At 36.5% G+C, this 26,853-nt stretch overlaps 1 protein-coding gene across 1 annotated transcript; it reads right to left on the reverse strand.

Moving 5' to 3' along the window:
• Positions 1 to 262: 262 nt before the first annotated feature.
• cebpz (CCAAT enhancer binding protein zeta) lies at positions 263 to 26,590 on the reverse strand. The gene is made up of 15 exons (XM_051876126.1): positions 26,314 to 26,590; positions 20,780 to 22,281; positions 19,488 to 19,719; positions 18,828 to 18,987; positions 9,012 to 9,100; positions 8,879 to 8,932; positions 6,485 to 6,587; positions 6,332 to 6,400; positions 5,574 to 5,640; positions 5,381 to 5,487; positions 5,236 to 5,296; positions 3,633 to 3,820; positions 1,546 to 1,613; positions 1,269 to 1,350; positions 263 to 1,065 (listed from the first exon to the last, which is right to left on the reverse strand). Exons 1-15 carry the CDS (start codon positions 26,470 to 26,472, stop codon positions 893 to 895), a joined length of 3,114 nt encoding a protein of 1,037 aa, XP_051732086.1. The 5' UTR covers positions 26,473 to 26,590; the 3' UTR covers positions 263 to 892.
• Between the last annotated feature and the right edge of the window lie 263 nt (positions 26,591 to 26,853).

The raw sequence follows: 26,853 nt of genomic DNA on the forward strand, positions 1-26,853 counted from the left end.
TTTTCAAATAGTTTAAAGAGAGTTACTTTGCTTCACAACCATGTGATCCTTTGCAGGTGTCTGAACATTCTGTCACATGATATTGACCGCATGACTTGATCCAAAATGGTACCTTTATATTGGTTACTCCGAATGACATCAATGAAATTCATTTTTCTGGACTTTTTTCTCATAAAGCAATGACTTGTACACATAATTTTAAAACCATTTTGCACTATGTTGATATATAATGGTTTAAAATCATGCCAGAATAAAAAAAATATATATACACACACATTTATTACATTAAGATATTTTAATCACAAATGAAATGGCTGTATTGGCCTTTGGACGGTTAAACCGAATGACTTTTGACCCTTCAAAATATTTAAAATACCTTTATATGTAGCAAAATATAATTTAAAACTTTTGGATTCAATAAAAGAGATCCAGTTGGATATCATATTTTGGATAACATATCTTTTTTTTTTTTTTTTTAATTATTATTAAGGCCTCTGGATGAAAAAAATGACCCATCACGTCATTGACCCATATATATTATATGTATTTTATATATAATATATAATATTATTAAAAAAAAAAAACAATCACACTGAATGTTTTAAAAAACATTAAGCATGTTCAAGGAAGATATTAAAAATTCAAAACTTAAGCAAAACAGAATCAAGCATTTTTCAAAGTATGTACGAACCCTGGATTTAATACAACACACCTGAAACAGACAATATTGACTGAACCACTTTACAACTCTACAGCTAGAATATTATAGAAACATGGCATGGCATTCCGCTCTCTTCCATGTATTACAGGTACAGTAAGTGGGCCAGGATCTATGGCATCCGTTAAGCAGCTCAGGAAGTCTGGTCCACCAAGCTGGAGAAGAAACTGAAGACTAAGTTTTTATTCTACTTTCTGGTCTTAACTTCTTCCTGTTGACACTCTGACGCTTTTTGGACATTCCAAACTTTTTCTTGTTGAACATGGCCTTTTTCTGCCTGAGAGTTTTGACATCTCTCCCACAGATCCAGTCGTTCCGTTGAGCTTCCCACTTCAGCTGCTTAACATCTGATAGAAGAGACGCAGGAAAATCAGGAACAATTTCATTCCATAAAAGCAGCAAATCTTTCAATCAATTAAATTATCAATCGTAGAAACAGTTTATGTAGCTATTGCACAGTTTGGAATGATAAAGCATATTAATTGTCTATTATTGTGTATGCACACTTTTTTTCCACTGGAAAACAAACAAATCTATTATCAGCACTCACTGGCTTTGTCCACATTGGCCATTGCATTCATACCACTGTTGTCAAACTTCAAGCCTGCGTTTTCTTCCAGCAAACACCCAAACTGTTTAGAAAGAAATTTCCTGTTCATTCAGCTGCATTAGAAAGGTGCTTAAAATTTCCTTCTGATACAGGTGCACATCTAATTCACTGATAATTATTTTCAAATGAATAAAAAGTTAAAAACATTTTTTGAAAAACATCAAGCATGTCACAAATACTGTCAATGGATCTTGTATTTAACCTATAAACCATCTACCTCTTCAGCTGATGCAAACACTGCTTGGTCCTCCATTTTTCTTTTCTTTTTCTTTTCAGGTTGAGGGCCTTTGGGATGATGGGTTCACACACACACACACGCACACAGGGGGAAGAGCGGTTTGAGGGGAGAAGAGAAAGTAGATTCAGTTGATTGGGAAAAAACAGGGTGAATCTCAAAAACATTTTGAATAAGAAAAACTGCACAATAAAAGACCCAGCAATTTTTAGGACCTCATTACAGTATATATTGTAACAGAGTTTGTGTTGAGTGGCATCTGCTGAAAATTTACTGCTTTGAAATACTGCAAACACAGCACTGGATTTTAAGCACCGAAAAAGCAAAGCAGAAGAGCTCCTAGATTCAGACAACTTCACTGGCATGGCTCTCATTTCATTGCCAATGACTCCTAGCAGTCCCCCACCCTGCCAATTTCAAAAACTCTCTGGATCTACATGAATCATGTATTTCATTTTCATTTGATTTATTTTTTTCAAATGTAATAATCATTATGTCTTTTGCTGCCTTCTTAGCCAGGTCACTCATGTAAAATAGATTTTATCTTAATGAGTTTAAACTTGGTTAAATGTAGTACAGCCCGACCAATTTTTTTTTTATTTTATTTGCCGATGTGAGCCTGTTGCAGATATATCTGCATTGGCGTATATGCCGCAGATATGCCACCGATATGCACGCACTTGCACCGCGGTTCATCTCAAATCTGATGACGCATCTATAATATTGTTTGTTAAAAATAGCAATGTGTAAAACAGACAGAGTTCAGCTAATGTGTATTCAGTCAGTGAATACACATTCTAGCTTCCCAATACGTTACAACAGCGATGAACAAAAAGCGTGGACAAAACAGTCACTCCTTGTAAACTTGGTTCACTCTGCGAGTGCTGTATGCTCGATTATGAGAAGTCATTTACGACGCCATCACACGGGTGTTGACAGTGCGCGAGCGCAGGTGAGAAATGTACAGCAAATGCTGCTATCTGTGTTTAAACTAAACTCATTTAAGCCTTGCTAATTTAAACATTCATGAGCAAGATGCGAAAGAGAGCTCACGCGCGCAAGATTTGTGTGCGCTCATCCGAAGCGCGCACACACTTATCTCAGAAAGACATACTTAATTCACACAAGCATTATGTCAACACGAGTATCCTAGCAAACATCAGTCGGTTATGACTTAAATGAACGTATAACAGTCGAGAAATACAATGCATGTGTAACAGTATATGTACTGGATTGTGCATTATGTCTTAAAGGGAAAAAAGCCTAATATTCCTGCTGTGTTTTTAATGTTAATCAAACAACAGATGACAAAGAAATCACTCACTGCTTTTGACTGAATAGTTTTTGTAACTTCAATAATGATTAATCTTTACTTAACATATACAGTGAAGATAATATGCAGTGTTATTTTGTAATGATCATTTTATTCATTTTATGTACCAGAAAACTACTGTTAGATACCTGAAATACCTGCTCTTGCTTGTAGTTTATTATAGTTTATTTTTTCTTATTTTTTCTTTATTTTTATTTGACAGTTGTCCTATTTTCCATGAACATAGCACATACTGAACCGTACCCGAAACCGAGATCCTAAAACCGTGATAAAAAAAAAAAAAAAACGAACTGAGTAATTTGGACCGTTGCACCCCTATAATATACACAAAGAATTTTGGCCGATGTAACGATATCGGACTTTTTTTACTCCCTAGTTTCGGCATCAGCCCCCAAAAACCCATATTGGTCAGGCTCTAAAATATAGGTTACATAATCTAATATAATTGGTAATGCACTATAATTCAATAATATTCAATAATAAGTCAATTATTCTGCTTAGACCAGTTACCATACCCAAAGGATACAATAAAGAAAGGTTTCATTTTTGTGAAATTCACCCAAAAAAATAAAAAGGCAATTATTTAATCAGAGCTTACCAAAACAGTCATCCAGCTGATACAATGACCTTTTTTCTTTCTTAGATTTTCCATTTCTCATTTTGCATTATCTTTGAAATTATGAGATCATACTTGTTTTTGTTAAGCTTGATAATAAAAATTGCAGTTTTGACACACCTGCTTCATCATCACCATCATCATCATCTTCTGTTTGCATGAACTCTCCACCTTCGTCCTCACACTCATCTTCAAAATCTTCTATACTGCCCAGAGAGACCTCCTCATCATCAAGGTCATCAAGGTTATCAGAGTCAGAATCAGAATCTTCTTGATCTTTACTTTTCTTGGACTTAGGCATCACATTGCTGCAACAAAGATTGTTTGGCCACATTAACTGTTAATCTTTATCTAGTAATGTTAATAAGATAATTTAAAAATTTTTGTAAAACAAATTATTCACTAACACAACAAAACCACTTGCAGGTTCTACTCAAGTGCAATGGGTAACACTTTAGTATAGGGAACACATTCACTATTAACTACGACTTTTGCCTCAAACTCCTAATTACTGCTTATTAATAGTTAGTAAGGTAGTTGTTAAGTTTAGGTATTGGGTAGGATTAAGAATGTAGAATAAGGTCATGCAGAATAAGGCTTTAATATGTGCTTAATAAGTACTCACAAAGAGCCAGTATTCTAGTATTATGCATGCTAATAAGCAACTAGTTAAAAGACCCTAAAATAAAGTGTTAACGTGCAATATATATGCAACCTTACTGAAGTGTTACCAATACTTCCATGGATAGACTACCCAAGAATGCCATGCGCTTTCCCAACTAATCCAATACTGATACTAACTCTTTACTTTGCTGAAATATTTCTAAAGCAGGGAAACAACATTTTTAAACACTGCAAATAGAGTTATTAAAAGTGAAAAAGGGGGGCAAAAAATTTGTTTTAAGGGCTGTGTGAAAAAGAACCAGAAAAGAGGAGTGTGTGAGAATTTGGGGAGGAAAAACAATATATTCTTTGTGCATTCCACTTTTCTATGGAGCCCCTAAAGGGACATGGTGAAGGAAAAAATATGACACGGGAGAAAAAATTGTCAATGTCAAATGTTTGAGAGTGAATGTAAAGTATCTCAGGGGAGCGCAAAAGATTTTTGGAGCAAAACTTTTGTGAGGGAACGTAAAGGTTTTGCAAGATAATGTAAAAGCATTGAAATATATATTTTTTAAATACATAAAAAAAAAAAAAAATAAATAAAAAAATCAACAATTTTTCAGAAAGTGAAATTTAGAGAGAGAGAGAGAGAGAGAGAGAGAGAGAGAGAGAGAGAGAGAGAGAGAGAGAGAGAGAAGCAAAAATCATACGCCCGGCTTTACAAAGAATACATTTTTGCATGTACCTTTGTGATTTAAAATTTCATCCCATTAGCTCATGCTGTAAAGAATTTATTTTTTTTTTTTAGTCCAGATGGTTCAAAAGTTACAAGCAAGAGAAAATTACAAATAATTGAGGAGGTGATGGCGGTGCTAGAGAGTTTGACTCAGAGACCCCCAAATGGGTCAAGGGTAGTGGTCAACCTTTGTGGTCGATATTTGCCTTTTTAATTATTGCATTGAAAGGGACAATTTTAACAGCCTTTTTTCTTTCCTCACAATCTAGCTCTTTCCCAACTAGGACACAAGGAAAGGGTGCTTTCCACCACACCTCTATTGTTGTTACAACACGATAAGTTAAATTGTATGTGTAACAGTGTAAACAGCACTGAACATACCTTGCAAAGTCCAAGTCATCATCCTTGAACTCAGTGAAAAAGCTGTCGCCTTCATAAGCATCTGAGGAGACAAAGGTTTGGGCAGGTTACTCACAACAGGAAGATCTAAAGTATAATGCTAAATGGTTTTGATATCAAGGCCTACCAAGAACCCTATCAAATTCATCATCGTCAACGTCCTCCACACTCTCATTGTCTTCATTTTTCTTTGGCCTTTTCCACAGTTTCTCTGCATCTCGCTTCTTAAAGTACCTGAGTGACACATAACAAATTTACATTATTTTCATCCTCTTTTATATGACAACAGTCATTTGTATTTGCTTGACGCTTCTACTAACCTGTAGAAGAACACCTCATCCACAGGTATCTGACTCTCCTCTTTGGCCAGATATTCATCACAGTTAACTGCACAAAAAAGAAAAATTGCTGTTGTTCATGAACTTTTATAATAAGTTATACGTATACATGTTTTGTAATTAATTAATTTATCTACAAAATGTCCAAAAGTTGAATACATTATAGAAACACTGAGAGTAGTTATGTTCAAACATGTATCGGCTTCATTAGGTTGCATTCCAACTAGGTCCTGATGACCCTTAACCGTGGGGAGGGGACATATCTTTAATGATGAGACGTACCCTCTACTACTTTTCTACTACTGGTGTGTTTATGAGAAGCATGAGACCATGTTGCATTAAGGAGTCTCCACCATCAACTGCCACATAATGAAACTCCAGGGAGTTCAGAGATCATTTTAGAAAACTTACCACCAACTTATGAATTTGCTCAAGTTTGCTTAACTTGTGGCAAATGTAATCAATGTTATGTCTAGCTAAACACTGCTCGCAGATGGAAGACATGCATGCTTGGAAAGTCTTTAGAACAATGGATCTCAACTAGTGGTCAACTAGTTGAATTGCCTAATCTAAACCTCTTTGACTTCAAGGCCCCCATTGCCCACAACAATATTTTAAGTTGTGCAGAAACCTCAGGAAAGTTATCTAATGTTCATAGCTCCATTAGTTAGCTGGAAAAAAAAAACTCTACAGAGGATCTTATTTACTTAACCTGTCAACCACAACAATGCAGGACTCACCAGGTAATGACTTAATATTGCTGAGCGTCCTCCTGAATTTGGGCTGCATCACTGTAGCATCTGTGTTTTCTAGAATACAAAGAATAGAATTAGCAAAATGTAAGAAGTCACCAGTTCAAGAGTTTAAATTGTAATTTTGTAGAGTTTGCTTACGTTTTCCCTTCATTTGCTTTGGATTCCTAAATACAAAGCGATCTAAGAATCGGATAAGTGTGAAGTCCTGAAGTGGATCCCCTGTGTACAGAATGAACTCTCCCTGGGGGTCAAATGAAGGTCCCACTTTATATTAGGTGTGTACTAACATTTAAATCAACAATTTGATACAATGCACTTATTGTGTACATATGTTTTTACATTGTACTTCTATTTTAAAAATACATGCATGTAATTACATTTGCAATTAATTTCTGTAATTACATCTATGATTACACAGGTGAGCCTTCCCTTACCCCTTAACCCACCCTTAAACCTACCCATACCACCAAACCCGTCCTAAAGTTACCCATATCCCACCTCAATAGCAGCAAAAAGGTTTTGCAATACAACATGAACACAATAAGTACATTTTACTTGCATCAAAAAATAAGTACACAGTAGTTAAAGACACCTAATATAGTGTGACCAAATGAATAAAATAATAAAAACACTGAAGCAAACACTGAAATTTGAAGGTCAGACTTTATCAGTTAGACAGACTGATAATTTTTTCCTTCTACATTTTAATCAACTAGAATGCTGCTTTTGATACGCTGAAAGGATATATTTAAAATCCAGGCATTGTCAAAAGTACCGACTTTGGTACCAATCGGTATTGAAATTGTAAAAATGTCACACTTTGAGCGCTGTTGAGCGGATTCGTAAACACCTCTGATTGGCCATTGTGTCCTCGCGCTCATCGGATTTCCAGACAGGTTGGAGTTTTGCATAACATCTCTTAAAGGGTTAATTCACCCAAAAGTGAAAATTCTATCATTAATTACTCACCCTCATAAGAAAAAACCTGTAAGACTTTCGTTCATTTCAGAACGCAAATGAAGATCTTTTTGATGAAATCTGAGAGCTTTCTGTCCCTCCATAGACAGCCTACACAATTAAAACTTTGACGATTCAGAAAGTAAAAAGAATACATTCTAAATCTAAATTCAATCTGTTCATCATATTAAGCGATCGTATCTCTTCAGAAAATTTGGACTAAACCACTTAATTCATAAGGATTAGCTTTACGATCTCTTTATAAACATCTGATAAAATCTCCAGGAGTTCGTTAAAGTACAACGTCTGGAAATGGCAAAAACTGCAAACATTTTCCAGAGAAAATTCAAAATATCTCACTTCCTGTTGGGTTTTCAGATTTTGCACCCACGGAATTTTCTGTAGGTACTGGGTGGTTACACGTGTCTACTGAATTTCATACTTTGCCACACCCAATTCTGAAACCCATATCAGACGTAAATTTTCACCACTTTTCACAAAGTTTCATGAATTTGAGCATGTTTAGGCCCTCAAAAACGCTATTCATTTCGGAGAAGAATAATTGACCAGGCAATTACAATAGGGTCCTCACACCATTGGTGCTCAGGCACTAACAAATAGTAATACACTGAAAATGTTAAAAAAAAAAAAAAAAAAAAAAATAATAATCTACTCGACTTTACTTAATTTTTGATCTTTTAATTCAGCCAAGCTGTCACGCTGTGACGTACTGGTCACACGTCTTCACATGATGCAAATTCGCAGGTCAGAGTTCACCCAACTTTAACTTTGGAATGCGGCGAAATGTGAAACTTTTCGTCTGAGATTGCGTTTGCGGTCTGACACATTCACATGTGTATGAATGGAAGAAATGGAAGTGTGACCACCCCTTAAGGCCTGTTTACAGCAAGACAAATGTTCGGTACAAAAAAAAAAAAAACATTTTATCTGACTAATTAAATAATAATTAAAACATTTTAATTTGAATGAATGGCTGGTAACTACATCTGTTCAGACCAACACGAACATTTGCATGCAGTTTTTTTATTTTTTTATTTATTTATTTTTTTTTTAAAAGGGAGAGGAGTTTTAATCTCTTTTCAGTTGCACTGCAAAAAACTGGCCAACCAATAAGATTCACACATTTGGTCATGTGCTCGGTTCCACTGCTGTTACATAATACTATAACTTGGTGGCAATAACAAAAAAAAAAAAAATTTGCCAAGCGACAGTGAATAGCAGAGAAAGAATATGAAACAGGCTCTCTTATCTCTGTACACTCTTAAAATTAAAAGTTGTTTGTTGGCATTTATCACCGTCTACACACGCTGGACATGAGCGACATGACAACAGACAATTTAACCCATTATAATCAGTGATGCTGTCTACACTGGATGCAGCATGGCGAGAGAGTTGTTTCGAGGTGGAGCAAATTACTGATGAAAGATTACAAAAGACAAACTTTTTTTGCGAGCACTTGTAAATAATTCATAGTAAGACCAAGAGTGTGTATCAATACAGTGAAGAGAGAGCATATTATTATCAAGGTGACTTTAAACAAGAGAAAGTTGTTACCTGCAATAGAGTCTTAGCAAAAAGAGCCACGGAGGGATGGAAATGAAGGCAGAGCTGAAAGAGAGAGCATGACATTTGAGCATAAATCACAGTGACAATGAACAGAATGGAAAGATAGTATTAGTCTTGGTACCTTCTGCAGTTCCCAGAGGGTCGTGTGATCGGCTCCGCAGTATAAAGGGTTTCTGTTCATGGGGTCATATATCGCCTTATTTACACCACCTGAAGACAAGAGGGGTTTGCAATAACAGACCAGCAAACGCACAAGATGTGAAAAAGGTGACATGTCTAAGAACTAAATTATAGTAGAGGTGACTGGGGGTATCCTCCCCCAGGAGAATTTTTTTTTTATGATTTTAACATGTATACAAAGCATTCTGGTGCACTCTGACAACAAAATAATAGGAAAAGACATTTGCTTCAAGTAAAAAAAAAACAAACAACAAAAAAAAACATTTATTGACACTATAGGCTGGGCATTGACACAAATTTCTCAATTGGATTCGATTAACTTCGATTCAATACTTATTAATTTGGGGCCTATCAGGTACAGTAGATGGAAAATTTCCTCAAAGAAAAAAAATCTCAACTAATGCTGTACACTATATTTAACCCCTGGTACATAACTATAATATTAAAGGTTAAAGTTAATTAACAATATACTAATACATTTTTAATGACTATGTTTCTACTCGTTTTTTTAATTTAAACGTTTAAATGGTGGCTGTTATAAAATGGATTTATTCAAACATTAAATATTGAAGAAAAGGTTAAAGGGATAGTTCACTCAAAAATTTATTTAACCAAGCAGATCTCACCCCCCATTGACTACCATAGTATTTTTTTCCTACTATTGTAGTCAATGGGGGGCGAGATCTGCTTGGTTACAAATATTCTTCCAAATATCTTCCTTTGTGTTCAGTAGAATAATATAAAAAAAAAACCTGTATACAGGTTTGATACAACTTGAGGGTGAGTAAATGATGACAATTTTAATTTGAGCGAACTATCCCTTTAAGTAAAATAGAATGAATATGAAATATAGTGCATATATTTAGCAAAATGCTGCACTCTAAGTTCATTTTTCCTGCTGACTAACAAGTTTTTGGACATTGAATGGCTTTTCTGAGGTAAATGTAACGTTATATGACATTGTTTACAAGCTGTTTTATTGACATCTTTCCATGGTTGAAACACTGAGCGATTACATGTAACATGATATGGATTTCGGTAAGCTGTACTGTATCTTTTAACATACCTTTTAGTGTTCATTCATGTTTATTTCGTGCTGTAACTGTAAGCAAATTTAAAAGTGCTGGCTAATGCTAATCGTAAATACTCTAAGATTATTATTCACGTCGGCACTAATGATGTTTGACTTCGCCAGTCAGAGATCACTAAAATTAACATTAAATAAGGTGTGTGAACTCGCAAGTACAATGTCAGGCAATGTAATTTGCTCTGGCCCTCTTCCTGTTCGTCGGAGTGATGAGATACTTAGCAGACTATCATCACTCAATGGCTGGCTGTCTAAGTGGTGTCCTCAGAATAATATAGGGTTCAAAGACAATTGGAAAAGTTTTTGGGGCTGACCTGACCTGTCTAAACCGACCATCTGCTAGCTGTCTCACGTCACAGAAGTCAGATAAACCCCAACACATAGAAACACTTTCACCTAGATATTATCACATAGAGACTGTGTCTGTACCCCGAATTAGTAAATACAAAAAAACTCCCAAACCCATTTAAGGGTAAAAATTTAATTAATGTTCAACAAATAAAAAATAAATATAATACTGATGAACAAATTATAAAGTTTGGGTTGTTGAATATCAGATCCCTTTCTTCAAAAGCACTTATTGTAAATGATATTATCACAGACAATAATCTAGATGTGCTATGTTTGACAGAAACCTGGCTAAAACCAGACGATTACATTACTTTAAATGAGTCTAGTCCTCAAGGTTACTATTATCAACAAGAACTGCGTCGGAAAGGCAAAGTGGGAGGTGTTGCTGTAATTTATAGTAATATCTTTAGAATTACTCAAAAGTCTTTCAGTTATAATTCCTTCGAAGTAATAGTGCTTTATGTAACATTATGTAATGTAAGTGACAAATTCGTGCTGGCTACTGTATACAGGCCACCAGGGCACCATACAGACTTTATCAAAGAATTTGTGATTTTCTATCGGAGTTAGTACTGGCTGCGGATAAAGTCCTAATTGTTGGTGATTTTAATATCCATATAAATAATGAAAAAGACGCATTGGGATTGGCATTTACAGACATTCTAAACTCTACTGGCGTTAGACAACACGTGTCAGGACCCACTCATTGTCGTAATCATACTTATGATCTAATATTGTCACATAGAATCGATATTGATGCTGTTGAAATTCTGCAGCAGAGTGATGACATCTCAGATCATTATCTAGTCTCGTGTATACTACATTTAGCCAAGGCTGCTAAACTGCCTCCCTGCCACAAATACGGTAGAACTATCACTTCTACCACTAAAAATTGCTTTATAAATAATCTTCCTGATCAGTTTCATCGTCTTAGCATACCAGACAGCTTATAAGAACTCAATGTTGCAACAGAAACTACTGACTCTCTCTTTTCCAGCACATTAGATGCAGTAGCTCCTTTGTGCTTAAAAAAAGATTAAGGAGATTAGTCCAACGGAGTGGTACAACGAGTACACTCGGGCCCTTAAAGGGGACCTATTATGCCCCATTTTACAAGATATAAAATAAGTCTCTGATGTCCCCAGAGTGTGTATGTGAAGTTTTAGCTCAAAATACCCAACAGATAATTTTTTTATAGCATGTTAAAATTGCCACTTTTTGGGGTTGACCAAAAACGTGCCGTTTCAGTGTGTGCCCTTTAAATGCAAGTGAGCTGCTGTGCTCGGCCTAAGAGGGCGGAGCTTCACAAGCTGATTCTCTGGTGTCAGGAGTCAGGACGCACAATAATGTCAGAAACTGCGAATATATGCTGCATGGAGATAGAACAGGTATAGGTTAGTTTAATTATGGTTATAACTTATATTGTCTTCTTGTTTTTATCCACTATATTAGTACAAGCCTGTTGTACCGTCCGAATGATGGCCAAAACTTTACAAAAGAGTTTTATGATGTTTACAAAATATGAAGTGTCTGTTTTCACTCTAGAAAATCACTATAAGAGCTTAATAAAACAGTTCAAGTGTGCATTAAAATATTGTCCATAAACTCGCTCTCTCCCTTGCATTATCATCAACATACACAGTGAAGTACACAGAAACACTTGTTACAGTTAACTAACAGTAGACAAATATATATATATATATATATATAAGACCTTATGCCGATGAACTGTAATAAAGTGCTCTCACCTTTATTACTGCCATATCCAGTATCACTCTGGAGGCTGTAAACTGGATCATGAACAGTTTACTGATCTATCCTTGAGTAACACATTTTTAGCACAACTGTTTCGTATTGTCCCTTTGTATTGATATTCGTTCACAAAGCAGTCCGGTGTGAAATGATTCGTGCAGACAAACGAATTTCAGTAGAGTTGTGCAGTAATGGCGGACTGTACAACTGGCTGTGAACTCGCTCAGGGTGGTTCTATGTTAAAACAGCAGTGTCTGTCAACATTCGTGGGCAGGGCCTGTGGCTTTTGTGATGTCACACTGCCAGGGATCTGGAAACGGCTTGTTCTGAGACACTGCTTATGATTTATGGGGATTAAAAAAAAAAAAAGGAATGGTTGGATTTTTATCATTATAGGGCTGTTGTGTACACACACTGCCAACACACATTTATGTCCAAACACCATGCAAGTGAATTTTACATAATAGGTCTCCTTTAAGAGAGCAGCCAGAAAAATGAAGCGCAGCTAGAAGAAAACAAAACTAGAGGTTTTTCGCATTTCGTGGAGAGAGAGAATGATTGAGTACAGAATGGCCTTAAAAACTGCTAGATCTGCTTATTTTTCACATCTTTTAGAAGAAAATAAACGCAACCCTAGGTATTTATTTGATACAGTGGCTAAATTAACAAGAAATAAAGCTTCGACTTCTGAGGTTTCCAAACAGCACAGCAGTAATGACTTCTTTACTTGCAAGCAGTGTTAATTTTGACAGCAAATTTTGATTTAGTTTTAGTCATATTTTAGTCATCGGAAATTGTTTTAGTTTTAGTTGACTAAAATATAATTTAGTTAAATTGTAATGCATTAAGCATTTCTCTAACAATACACAGTTCCTATACACTGATATAGGTACATCTGATATTCCCCAAACTGTTTATGTTCACCCAGCTGTACTTTGCTCGCCAAAGCAGACGGTTTTTGACCGCTCAAGTGCAAAAAGACACGAAAGAGCAAAATTCAGTACTTTTCAGGGATTGACACACTTATCATTGAGGTACTATTATAGTTTGTTTAAAATTTTTATTAGATTTGATTTTTAGTTTTTCTGCTTTCATTGTAATTTTAGTTCGATCACAAGTTCAGTGTGGAGTACCACAAGGCTCAGTACTAGGACCGTTGCTTTTCACTCTGTACATGCTACCCTTGGGAGATATCATTAGGAAGCATGGCGTTAGTTTTCACTGTTACGCTGATGATATTCAGGGGCCGTATTCACAAAACATCTTAAGCCTAAAAGTAGCTCCTAAATCGCCGATTTAGGAGAAACTCTTAAAAATAAAGGGCGTGTCAGTCCTAATTAGGAGTCCAAAATTTTTGCTCTAAGAGTAATTCACAAAGCATTTTAACGCTAAAACTAGCTCCTAAATCTGTGAAACATTAGTAGTAGTCAAGAGGACTCCTAAGTCACTAAGACCAATTCACAAACAGTCCTAATCCACCCAAAGACACTGTACACCATTGAGGCAATAGCAATAGAGCCTTAGGTGCTGATCTTTTTCTTTATAAATGCAATACATTTTGATTTATAGATTTGAATCTACGATAAGGTGCCAAAAATAAATCTTTAACAAATAAATAAATATTGTCCGATTACCTGTGGCAGTGGTTTTCATGAGTTCACACTTACAAATGATTCAATAGAGTAATAAAATATATAATAAGTGTATTTGGTGTGCTGTCCAAGGGGATCGAGGGCTCCGAGCTTGGAATTTTGCCCAAACCCAAAGTTCCCAGCCGAGAGTGAGGGACGGGGTGGCGGAGGGATGCAGAAAACTGTCAAAGTAACTATAGGCGAGTCGGCTCTCGTCTGTGTATTTATTCCTCTTCTCGTGCTGATTAGAAAGACCGTTTGGATGTGTTCCTCACAAACTTTGTTTATAAAACATAATTTGTCGCTTGAATTCTGCATTCTCTTGAGATGCAGACATCCAAGAGGCGGACAATTAACTGTATATACTAGTTTAATTAGTGACACTTAGCCTACATTTTAAAACCTTTATTTGAATATGGCAACATTTGTATTTTAAAACCTTTATTTTAATATGGAAACATGATGCCTCATTCTACAATATTTCTATGAATAAATCACTGACTCCTCCCCCATCAGCCAATCACTGTGTGTATACTCCATAGCAACGAGGTCAACCCCGCCCTTACTCTTAGCTTAAGACTTCTCTCTATTCCTTAGTAAAAGTTGGTCTCAGCAGCTTTGTGAATAGGTTTTAAGAGAAAACTCTTAGCTAAAAACTTTTACTGCTATTTAGGAAAACTCTTAGTGGTAAGATAAAATGTTTTGTGAATACGGCCCCAGCTCTATATTTCTTCGCGCCCTGACGAAACTTACCAATTCACGAAATTAATGGAATGCATAGCTGATATAAAAAATTGGATGACCAGTAATTTCCTACTACTAAATTCAGAAAAAACAGGAGATTCTAATTATTGGACCAAAAACCTCTGCACTTAATAACCTAGAATACTGTCTAACACTTGATGGCTGTTCTGTTAAGTCTTCGTCGTCAGTTAGGAACCTGGGTGTGCTCTTTGATACAAATCTTTCATTTGAAAGCCACATTTCTAGCATTTGTAAAACCGCATTCTTCCATCTTAAAAAATATATCTAAACTACGACATATGCTCTCAATGACAAATACGGAACAGTTAGTTCATGCGTTCATGACCTCAAGGCTAGATTACTGTAATGCTCTACTGAGTGGTTGCCCTGCTCGCTTGATAAATAAACTACAGCTCGTACAAAATGCAGCAGCTAGGGTTCTTACTAGAACCAGGAAGTATGACCATAATAGCCCGGTTCTGTCAACACTGCATTTGCTCCCTGTTAAACATCGTATAGGATTTTAAAATCTTGCTGATTACTTACAAAGCACTAAATGGTTTAGCACCCCAGTACCTGAGCGAGCTCTTAACGCATTATAGTGCTTCACGTCTATTGTGATCTCAGAATTCAGGTGAGTTGATAATACCTAGAATATCAAAAATCAACCGCAGGTGGTAGATCCTTCTCCTATTGGGCACCTAAACTCTGGAACAAACTTCCTAGCATTGTAAGCAGACACACTCTGTCAGTTGAAATCTAGACTAAAAACTCATCTCTTTACCCTGGCATACACATAACACATCATGGGCATCATATGCGAGTGGGACAAGACCCACCCACTTTTTAAGACCAATGATATTGAACCCACTCACTTGTACCGTCTCTAATTCAGCATTTGTCTGTTCACTTTTCAGAGTGCGTCAGTCATTTAATTAGACATAACAGACTGTGTTTTGAAAACCTTGTGTTTATTTGACAGTATTAGCACATGTATATCGCATTGCACAATATATAACAGACTGTGTTAATGGGTCACAGTCACAGACACTTAGCCCTATCCATTAATTTGTGAGGTATTCTTCTGGATATGCAATCTCTTGATTCTTTTCCCCAAATCATTACCGTCTCGCCCTATATTTTCGCAGGGTAAGACAGATCATGGCCACGAATTAATAATTTGTTCCCACAACTAATAAATTCCCTTATTTTACTGAAATTACAGACACGTAAGCCGATTACTATTTTAAATTAAGGAGGGACAAGGAAATTAATTAGTCGTAGAAATGAAATTATTTATTATTATTATTATTATTAGTTATAGCTTAGGCTATAAAAAGTTAGGCCATTCTGTTTTTTTTCTCTTCTTCAGCATGTCAGTTCATAGTATTTCCCACGCACCAGTATTCAGTTTCGCTTCTCCTGGCAGCACAACATCTTGTGCGGAAGATACAGTTTGCTTTTCTGACAATTTTCAAATGGTGACAACAGATTTGGAATATTGGGGAAAATCATGATATGAGACAAGATGGGCTCTGTACTGCTCATATGTCAATGCCCTTTCAAAGCACAGAGCCCGACAGGCTATGATGAAATAATTTTATTAAACTGACTTGTTTACAAAATTTATAGTGCTTTTCTTGTTCAATGACTTTGTATCATTTCTATTTTAATGCACTTTTAAAGACTGGATCACCATAATTTGTACAAAACGGGCTTGCTTGTGTCTGTTGCAAGTTTTGCGCACAAGCCACGCACCTTGCTTAATTGAGGATCGATAAGCTCTATCTATTTATCTATCTATCTATCCAGGGTGCGATTTGTAGGGGGGATGGGGGGGATTTCCCCCCTTCTAGTCTATGTATCCCTGCCTCTGCTGAATTATTTTTATTTTATAAGGACACTTTTCAGACGCGCATTCCAACTTCGCCTCAGCCACAGGCGCAAGTCAAACGAGCGTGGTGAGGACCGGGGACCTTCAGTTGAACAACAGTGAACTGGGGTCAGATAAGATGTTGCCAGGCTATGTCAGTAAAACTCCAATCAGCCGTTAGGCTATAGCCTACTGTGCTCAAGGCGCGAACTCAAGAATTGCTCGCATAAATGCGGCGGCGCGCTGCATATTACTTTATTATAGCTTAACTAAAGTGCAAAAGAAACTACGGGCATGCACCGTCGTTATTTTGTTGTAAATGAAGTTATGAAATTACCAAACATGCGATTAAAGCTGCCTCAAAACTGTGCATGCATGTATTTGTTGTTGGTTTTAAAGCTATTGTTATCCAATTTGTTGGCCTTAAAACATCTTAAAATGCACACATGTACACCAAGGAAATCTAAATTTTCTTGGGGGAGCATGCCCCCCAACCCCCCTAACAAACTATGTTTTGTGAACTCGGTAATTATGAAACCCTGCATATGGCCCTGCTTCTATTCCATCTACCGAGATATATATATATATATATATATATATATATAAATAAAATTTCTCCATTTTAACACCTGTTTGCCATCTGAAGTCACCTGTTGGAGTTTGGGTTCCTTGCCACCGTCGCCTTTGGCTTGCTTAGTTGGGGACACTTGACATTTGATATTCAACAATGTTTTGATCTGCCTGCATCGACACTATTGTATGCGAACTGAACTGAGCTGGATGATGACATCACTGTTTACTCCAGAGCTGATATAGATAAATTAACTAAATTAATAACTATTCATTCTTACAACGGAATTAATCAGTACTGAATTTACTTAAGCTGGACAGTGACACAATTTTCTTTAAGAGCTGCTGTGCAGCCAAAAATTATTACAGTTATCACTGTAAAGCTGATTTGACACAATCTGCATTGTAAAAAGCGCTATATAAATAAAGGTGACTTGACTTGTAACTAGTAAAGTGGAAGAGACGATCGGTTCCATGTGCACTCCACGCTGCCACTTGACTTGAACTGAGGCGCACGCAAATAGCGCCAAAACACATCTATTTCAGCTCAAAAGACGTCTATGGTCCCAGTCTAGTCTATAGGAAATTAGCCCATTTTCGATTCTTGTGTGGTTTATTGAGCTTGCAATTTCCGATAAAAAGGCATTTGGCTTTTATGTGATCTAAAGCAACAAGGAAAAGGAAAATACTTGCATTTGCTGATTTTTCTCATTTTATTCTCAATAAGGACATTCTAATTTGAAAACGCTTAACGTGGCTTAAAGGTGCAATATGTATTATTGACAGTTAGCGGTTAAAATGAGTACTGCAGTCCAAATTCAAAATATTGGAGAGAGTCGTTTCCCCTGTCCCCCTTCTCCTCAGACTCAATAGAGGAGATGCAACAGGAATGAGTGCAACTAACCATGGAGTTGATTTATCCGTGTTTTAATATGCCTCTGGTCATAGAGCTTTTTAGATGGATACCGAGGCTTTTTAGGTCGTGTAGAATCTGCGATCTATGACCCAGTGCGTTTGTTGGATTCCATGGCTGCAATGCGCTGTTTTGCGCCAACTGGCAACCTGGGGTGTCAAAATACTATTGGGTAAATTGGAAGTGGACAGAATCGCACGGACTGAAACAAAAACAGACATTCCGACATAGAACGTGCATTACTAAGTAGAATAATTGGCCATAGAATTGTTTTTCGGAGAAACAAGTATGTGAACTTAGCATGTTTCTTAAATATCTGCAAGCATAATATGGTATTTTATGCTTTAGTTCAGACAAAAGAAAAATCAGGGAAAACCATTTCCTCTCACATTCCTCTAGTCATAAAAACGATCTACTGCCAAGACAACAGCACTGTAATCCAAGTGGAAAGACATTATTACGTTTTCCTCCCCTAGTGAATACAGACCTTATTAATAAGGCATACTAATTGACTGCTATTACTATAGTAAGTACACATTACATGTAACAAGGACAAAGCAAAATAAAGCGTTAACAAACATCTATCAAGACACATTATCTTCACCTGTAACAGTCTTCTCTGTGTGTGTATGTGCGCGTATGTGCGGAGGAGATGCCTGATAGCCGTCTCCGACAGAGAGCAGACGAGACATGCTAAAACGTTGGTGACATTCAATCTTATGTAAACAAACACACACGTAAACACAATGGGCATTAGGCAATATTGTGTCATGCCCAATTATTGTACGACAAGTTGATAAATTAATTATTTTGACATGCCTATAAATGAGGCTCACCTTCCAAATTTTGATGATGTACCCATGATGCAGTAGGCTTCATCTGGCATTTTTTCTCGCTGTGTTTTTCTTTGTCCTTGTCATGATCCACAGGTCCCTCCTCAGCAACGTTGTCATCATCGATATCCTCTTCTAGATCCTGATACACCTCTTCCTCATCCTGCAGAAGGACCTTTTTTAGAAGCAGCAAGAAACTAAACGAGAGCCTGACCCCTGGCAGAACACTCCGAAGTTAGCAAAATAAGCATTAACACAGCGGTACACAGACAAGTGTAGAGGCGAGGCTTCAGTACACAGAATAAACTGTTTTTGTGAGGAAACGGCTTATATCACTTAAACAACTTGGCACCCTGTCCACTAATCTTCAACATGTTTTCAGCTGTTTACAGACAACTTTGTGATGGGTAGTATATCAACTCATTCATTTTTATGCTTTCCGCAAACAGTAATTGACTGTAGTACAATATCAAAAGGGATGAATGAAACCAAGGCTATAATGTGATTGTTCTACAAGGCACACATGTACTCAAGTTGAGTACATGTCATACTTTCTCCAGTGGTGGAGCCGGTAATACATGCGAGGTTGGTATCTCCTCATATAAAAAGAAAACCTCAGACTAAACATTACACTGTAGATTGTGAGGGTATGTGTAGACTTACCCCCTCTTCCTGTAGCAGTAACTTGAGGCCTGGCTTGTCCTTCATCACCTCTGACACAAGGAATAGTGCACCACATATAAAGGCCGGGGTCTGCTCACAGCTGACCTGAAGTAATCTTTTCACAAATGCCTTCACCCTTCTGAGCACTATATCAGCTTTCAGAGACTTATACAAGAGGTTGAGAAACATACTCTTTCTTGAGGATGACAATAATCCTGGGTCTAGCAGTTTCCTGTGGACAAACAAATGGAATCATGAACCATAATGTTCTCTGTGTTACTTTACCAATAACATGTATTCTGCAGTTTTTAATCAATTTGAACAATTTAATACTTTTTTGGAAGATCATGTGTCCATAGCAAACAAATGAATGAATCTGATATTGTTTTACTTTATTAAACACACATTCAACAGCAAAACAGAGTAAGAGCGAGGTTAAAATACTCAATACATGTTTATTCAATATATACATTTGTACTGAAATTAGTCTATGAACTAATATCAATTAATATATGACAACAGATGTAGGAACCAGTTAGGTTCAGGTGTTTTTTATATATATATATATATATATATATATATATATATAAAAATATATATATGGTATATCACTTTAATTCATACTTGGAATAACAAAGAAATTATATAGACTGATTTTATGGCATTTATGCCATTTTATGGCAACGTTTGCTTTTTTAAAGCTTGTCAATTACAAATCACCATCCTTTTAACATGAGTCACAGTAAATTAGGCAAGTTAGTAAATTAGAAAATGCTTGTTTTTTGGCCAAATATTCCTTTCCCATTGCTTCTGCAAAGCAGCATCATCTTTTAATCATTTTGAAATATTGTAAGCCATATTTGCATATTTAAGTATTTTTTTTTCTTCTGTATTTCTTTGCAACACAAAGTAGGGATGTCAAAAGTACTGACACTTCAATACCAAGTCAATACTAAAATAAGAATCATTATACATCAGTAATGTCTTTCTGCAATACATTTGCTGAAAGACATTACTGCTTTCAAGGGTTGCTGCTTTCAAAAAATGCTTGTGTGTATGTGCACATACTCTCTCAAGAGCACTCATCGCATGCAGCTGCGTGAGAGCAGTAATCAATGGCCATTTTTTTTACCTTTAATATCAAGATTCATTACTAGTATTTAAATGCGATTGGTACCAACTACTGAAATGTTGGTATACATAAAATAAGTTTAATTAAGTGCACCTATTAAGTCATTCAGTTGATATTCATCTTTTGATATTCATCATAAAAATAATGAGTTTTGGTTTACCTGTAGAGTGCTACATAATAGCGATCTGAAATGGTCTGCTGGGAGTTCATGACCTGAAAGAGCAGCATGAGGGCTTGGACAGCAGTGTTAAATCTGACGACGTGCACCACTTTAAAAAGCGTGTCCAGCTGCTTGCACACATTCTCATCCCCAATCTTTGCGTACGGATATGCTCTGTTCACTCCTGTTAGCAGAGCACTGAGCATTTTAGACTCAATATCCTTCTTCTTAATGCATGCACTGAAAAACGTGAAGTAGATGGTGATGAGTCTGGCAGCTAGGTCTGCTTCCTCATGGCTCAGAATTACTTGGTTTAGGAAGCATGCTGCATAGTACTGAGCCTTTGCACTGATGTTGGATCTGAATATGAGGCGCTCAACCTCACAGCACACCACTGTCTTCATGTTGGGGTGTTTGTGAAGCACCGTTTCCAGCAGGTGCGAGGCTTTGGAGGCAATTTTGTATTCAGGATCCCCCAATTTGTTGACAATCTGCACAAGAAGCATTTTCTCCTGCTCTGGGTGGTTGCACAGCAGCTCGTAGGCAGTGAGAAGCGATCGCATTTTTGTGGTCTGAACCGTATCGTGAGCCAGTTGGTCTAGTGCGACAACAAAATCTGTTACCTGAAGTTTCAGCTGGTGCTCAAAGTACCAGAGGATGAGCCTGCGGTCCCGGGCGTCTCTATTGCCACTGGCTTTTTCCTCCAACTGCTCAAAAGGATGCTGGGAGAAAGTCCGAAGCTTGCGGTGTTTTGGGAGAAGGTCACTAAGCAACAGCTCTTTAAGGGTATCCAAAGCCATAAGCCCTTGTCTGCGACTTCCTTTCTTTTTCACCAGGGACACAAGGCTCTCAATGTGCTCGAGACCGTGAATTGGAGCATCCTGAATTAATACAGTCATAGCTGCCATCCTATCGGTGAGAGTTCCTGTGGACACTACACTCTTCATCCAGGAGGAGTTGGCACCTTTTTGGAAGTTCTTCTTGCTTTTGTAGAGGGCAGTTTCGTTCTCATAGAGTTTCTGAGCCAAAGCCTTGTACTGAATAACCAGTGACTCATTTTGAGCTACAGACGTGCTCTCTGAGGCGTACTCCATATCAAACCACTTACCACCAGGTTTGAGAAGCAGAGTCTGCCGTGGATAAAACTCAAACAAGTTTGTGTTTTTTTGTTTGGCCTTCTTTCCAGTAGTATGGCCAAGTTCTGTGGATTTTACAGGGGTTTTCAAATTCTCTGTTGAGGGTTTAACAGTATGTTTCACATCAGGCTTTGAATCCTCTTTCATTTGGGAGCTTTTTGCCTTCTTCCCCTCTTTTTTGGTTGGCTCCGAGGATGTTTCATCCTGTCCATCTTGAATGATTTGTTGATCTGCATAAGCACGGATGCCCAGCTTTGTTATGAAATCTTCCAGCTCTCCCTTCTCCAGATCATCAATTGCATTTTTCTTTCCTCCATTGATGAGCTCATCAGAGTTGCTGATGCCGGCCAGCATGACATAATCTGCCTGTGATGATACAAAAACAAAATTTACCAGACATACATTAAAAATAACACCACGTTCTTGATTATTTGTGGATAGTTAGTTTATAATTTGCACAGGTTTTGTCTTGCTAGTTTACACATTCAATAGATTTTAAACCATTCCAGCGCTAGAAGAGGCAAAAGAGAATTTAATTCGGTACTCGCGCACTGTTATCTGTGCGCACAACTGCACACACAGAGAAAGGCGCGTTTCAGATAGCGCCTTATATATATCCTCTTTCGTGTCTACTTGCACTTAAATGGACACATACACACAAAATTAGAACACAGTCGGTTACAGTATGTCTCAAGAGAAAGAACAAGAAAAAGATGCGTATCATTATTTTGGATCTGTGCATTCGGTCTTAAAGTGACAGCAGCCTCTAAATACTTGCTGTTGTCTATATGCACAGCTGCACACACAGAGAGAGGCACATTTCAGATAGCGTGCAAACTCCGAATTGATTCTTTTGCATCTACTTGCACTTGGATGGACACATACACACACATAATTAGGTCAAAATACCAGTCTCGGCAATGGTCAAAAGGTCTATTGTCCCATTTAAATAGATCCAATGACAGTTCTGTACAACTGCTTCCACACACAGGTCTGCTGTTGGTGTTGTGCGCATTAGCGAACTCTACAATATATCGTCCCGACTGCAAATGAAATGGCAATGCAGTGGTATTTTACGCCTTAAAGGGATAGTTCACCCAAAATTGAAAATTCTGTCATCATTTACTCCCCCTCAAGTTGTTCCTAACCTATATAAATTTCTTTGTTCTGCTGAACACAAAGATATTTGGAAGAATGTTTTAACCAAGCAGATCTCGCCCCTTATTGACTACCATAGTAGGAAATAAAAATACTATGGCAGTCAATGGGGGGCGAGATCAGTTTGGTTACTGACATTCTTCCAAATATCTTCCGTTGTGTACAGCAGAACAAAGAAATTTATACAGGTTTGGAACAACTTGAGGGGGAGTAAATGATGACAGAATTTTCAATTTTGGGTGAACTTAGGCCAGGGCAATAAAACTGTATCGATATTTATTGACGGTACGTCTTATACGATAACGATAGAAAAAAATTTCGATATAACTCTCGATAGTTTCACTTAAATGCATTAAAATGTAAACAGACATGAAGTTCGGTTGCATGAACAACTCTCAAGCTCGCTCCGTCCCTGGATCACAAACAGATGTGCTATGAGTGACAAGCAAACAAGTTGCTGTGGAGTTTAGATGCGCAATCGCCACGTGAGATCAGAACACACAAACACATGAAAATGAGTGCTGTACCTGCCGGTGACGAGGAGATTGTGAATAAAAAAAAAGGACATATCAGCTCGTCAGTGTGGCAGTTTCATGGTTTCCTTACGTCTTACAGTTGATCTACTTCAAAGTTCGTCTTGAGAGAGCAGTTGTCATGTAGGTAACAGCTGCACAAACAGTGTTTTCAACCACACAGTATCTTTATTTCTGTGTCAAATATTCAAATTATCATAGAAGTACTGAGATAAAAGTTTATAGTTCAGATAAAAACATTAATGTCTATGTTATCAAAATAGAGCAAATCAGCTTTTGAACGCGCTGAAAATGACGCATTAATCGATTACATTGTTTCACCACCAGGTGACGACAAGTGACTGTTAAAAAATGTATTTGACGTTGAATCTTCATTCAACAGATTCTTTCAAATACAATGATTCATCCAGTAATGAAACAAGAGTATTTATGGGCATGTCATTGAATCATACATCGAAACAGATTTTTTTTTTTTAAATAATTAATTCAAATATATTTTTAAATATAAAATAAAATTTAAAAAAAGACTGCAGCAATTAATATTTTGTCAGAACCTCTTTTAAATTACGTTATTTCGTTTAGTTGACATTTAGAATTGTGATCTTAGTTTGAAACAAACAAAAAAATTCTCAATTTATCCAGAATTGTGCAGCTCTAAGTTTCTTTAACACTTATTTATTTAATCTTCATATAAAATATAAGAAAGATTTGTTTACATTTTATTTAGCTTTGTTTTAAAAATTATTTGTTGTTTGCCTTAATTAAAAATGCATTGGTTAAATTCAAACATTTTTTTCTACTAAAATTCTCAATAATTATTGATACCGATCAATATGAAACATTATATCGTGATAATTTTTTTAGCTGTATCACCCAGCCCTAGGTGAACTATCACTTTAAGCCCTGAAGGCATTTTCAGAGTTCAGAGTGACACACAAAAAAGTAAAGACTCGTAACGCCAAAACTCTAGCAAGGAGAGTCAAAAGGTTGGTATCGTTTAAAAGAAAAGAAAAGAAAAAAACAGTAATAATAAAAAAAAAAAAAATGAATTTGGACATTTTTATGCTGAGAAACTGCTAATGAAGATACAAAAAAATAAAAAAATTAAAAAAAAAGAATATAAAAAAAAAAGTGTGTTCACAGGAAATTTTACATATCTTTCTAATTTGACATGCAATATCTCATGAAGGAAATAAGGTAGGGGGATAACTCTTTTTGGTGATAGCATAAAGTAATCAAAAGTTACAGCATTTGGAACAAAGGTAGGCATTTAAAAAAAAAAAAAAAAAAGTGACATGCACAAAAATAATGACTCATAACTCCAAATGTGTAGCAAGGAGAGTCAAAAGGTTGGTATCATTTGAAAGAAAACTTTTTACATTTTTAAATAAAAAATAAATACATTGGGACATTCTGAGAAACTGCTGACAAAAGGCAAAAAATAAAAGTTTGCTCAAGGGAAATTTTACATATTTTTATTCTTATTTGACATGCAATAACTCAGAAAGGAAATAAGGTAGGAGGACAATTCTTTTTGGTGAAGTTCCCATACATATGAGCTGCATCTGGATCAAATTTTGTGGTAGCATAAAGTAATCATAAGTTACGGCATTTGGAACCAAGGTAGCCTTTTTGTCTTTTTGCCCTAATGGGCATTTTTAAAATCGTTCCTTCACGAGGAATATCTTGTGATCAACGAAAGGGATTATGTTGATTTTGGACTCATTTCAATCGGAAGCATCCACTGTAAGTAATGCTGTGCCATTTTCTACAATCTATGCACGTTTCATTAAGTTATAAGCGAAAATGCCATGTGAAAGCTACATTTTAGTTGTAGTTAGCGAACATATGTGTAGATAGCGGTTTTATGTGTCGTAATTCCGTGAGGAATATCTCGTGATAGACTTATTGGATTATGTTGATTACATTTAACTCATTTTAATCATGAGAATCTGCTGTAAATAATGATGTGCAAATTTCCATAATCGGAGCATGTTTCATGAAGTTATGAGCAAAAACGTGACAAATGTTGCATCGACATATTATTTATGGGTCTTGCGGGGCTTCACGTACAAAAACTCACTTTTATTCACCTTTATTTTGGGTTGCTTTTCGAAACAATTTATTGAGGTCAAAAAAAAAAAAGTCAATAAAAACAGTTATCAACTATAATTTTATAATTACTATTATACAACTTTCTAAACGTTTCTCTGTTCGCTGACAAAAATTATACACAAATATATAAGAAATATATAAAACATGTTCATGTGAAGACACGTTGATATATAAGAGACCTGAGTTTAGTTTATTTCTATCCCTTTCTCTCTCTCTCCAATCTTGTACATCATTCATATGTTTTATAACGTTAAATTATTCGTGACAAGAATTCCCTGAAATTTCACTTCTTGTCTTCTTTAAAGATTAACCCCGTGTATAGTTTCTTGTATAGATTTTTTTTTTTTTTTACTTTTGTCATATAGATCTGTCATATATATATAAAAAAATTCTGTACGGACTTTTATTAAATAAGGAAAAAAAAAAAAAACTATGAGCTGGCTGCAACGTCACTTGCCTATAGTTGAAGAAACTTGAGGAATTTATATTAGAAAACATACTAGAAATGTTCGCAGTTGTCCCATCAGTGTGGTCATGTTTTAATCTTTAATAGAGGATTGACACGTGTGTAGGAGACACTCTAAAAGCTCACCTTTGTCCCGCCCAAACGCAATACATCCTCCAGTGTAAACTCTTCTTCATTATTGTCATCCTCGGTGTGATCGCAGTCTTCATCGTCAAAATCCTCGTCATTCTTGATGTCCATGCTGTTGCTGCCCTTCTTACACGAGCGCTGATCGTGCTCCTCCATGATGTCCCGATGCACGTTTCCGCATGGACTCACAGAAACACGTGTGCGCACGATCTACAAGCAAAGTCCCTTTTTGCCTTTGAGATAAAATAAAAGCCTCTACTACGGCAACGGCTGCTGGTGCTGACTGCTTCTTCGCTGGGTTTTAATGGCCGTTGCAAACAAGCTGAATATGTGCATACTGCCATCTACTGTACTGACACTGCATTCATTATTTACTTATTTCTAGATTATAATTTAAGACGCTAAACATTGTAAATGCCTGACATCCTGAGGTTTGTAATTCTTTCCTAAATTCACTACTTTCTTTTTCGTGTTTAGGACATAGGCCTACTTGTTCTATAGTTTTTGCTTTGTGACAGTCATCACAAACCTGTATTA

Source organism: Ctenopharyngodon idella, chromosome 20, assembly GCF_019924925.1.
Source record: "Ctenopharyngodon idella isolate HZGC_01 chromosome 20, HZGC01, whole genome shotgun sequence".
Lineage (NCBI taxonomy): Eukaryota > Metazoa > Chordata > Actinopteri > Cypriniformes > Xenocyprididae > Ctenopharyngodon > Ctenopharyngodon idella.

Excerpts from the sequence above, each read along its gene's own strand:
- cebpz (XM_051876126.1), bottom strand. The coding sequence starts at position 26,472 with ATGGAGGAGCACGATCAGCGCTCGTGTAAGAAGGGCAGCAACAGCATG. Across the intron at positions 22,282-26,313 it reads TGCGTTTGGGCGGGACAAAG|GCAGATTATGTCATGCTGGC; the intron begins GTGAGCTTTTAG and ends GTATCATCACAG. Across the intron at positions 6,401-6,484 it reads AAAGCAAATGAAGGGAAAAC|AAAACACAGATGCTACAGTG; the intron begins GTAAGCAAACTC and ends TTTGTATTCTAG.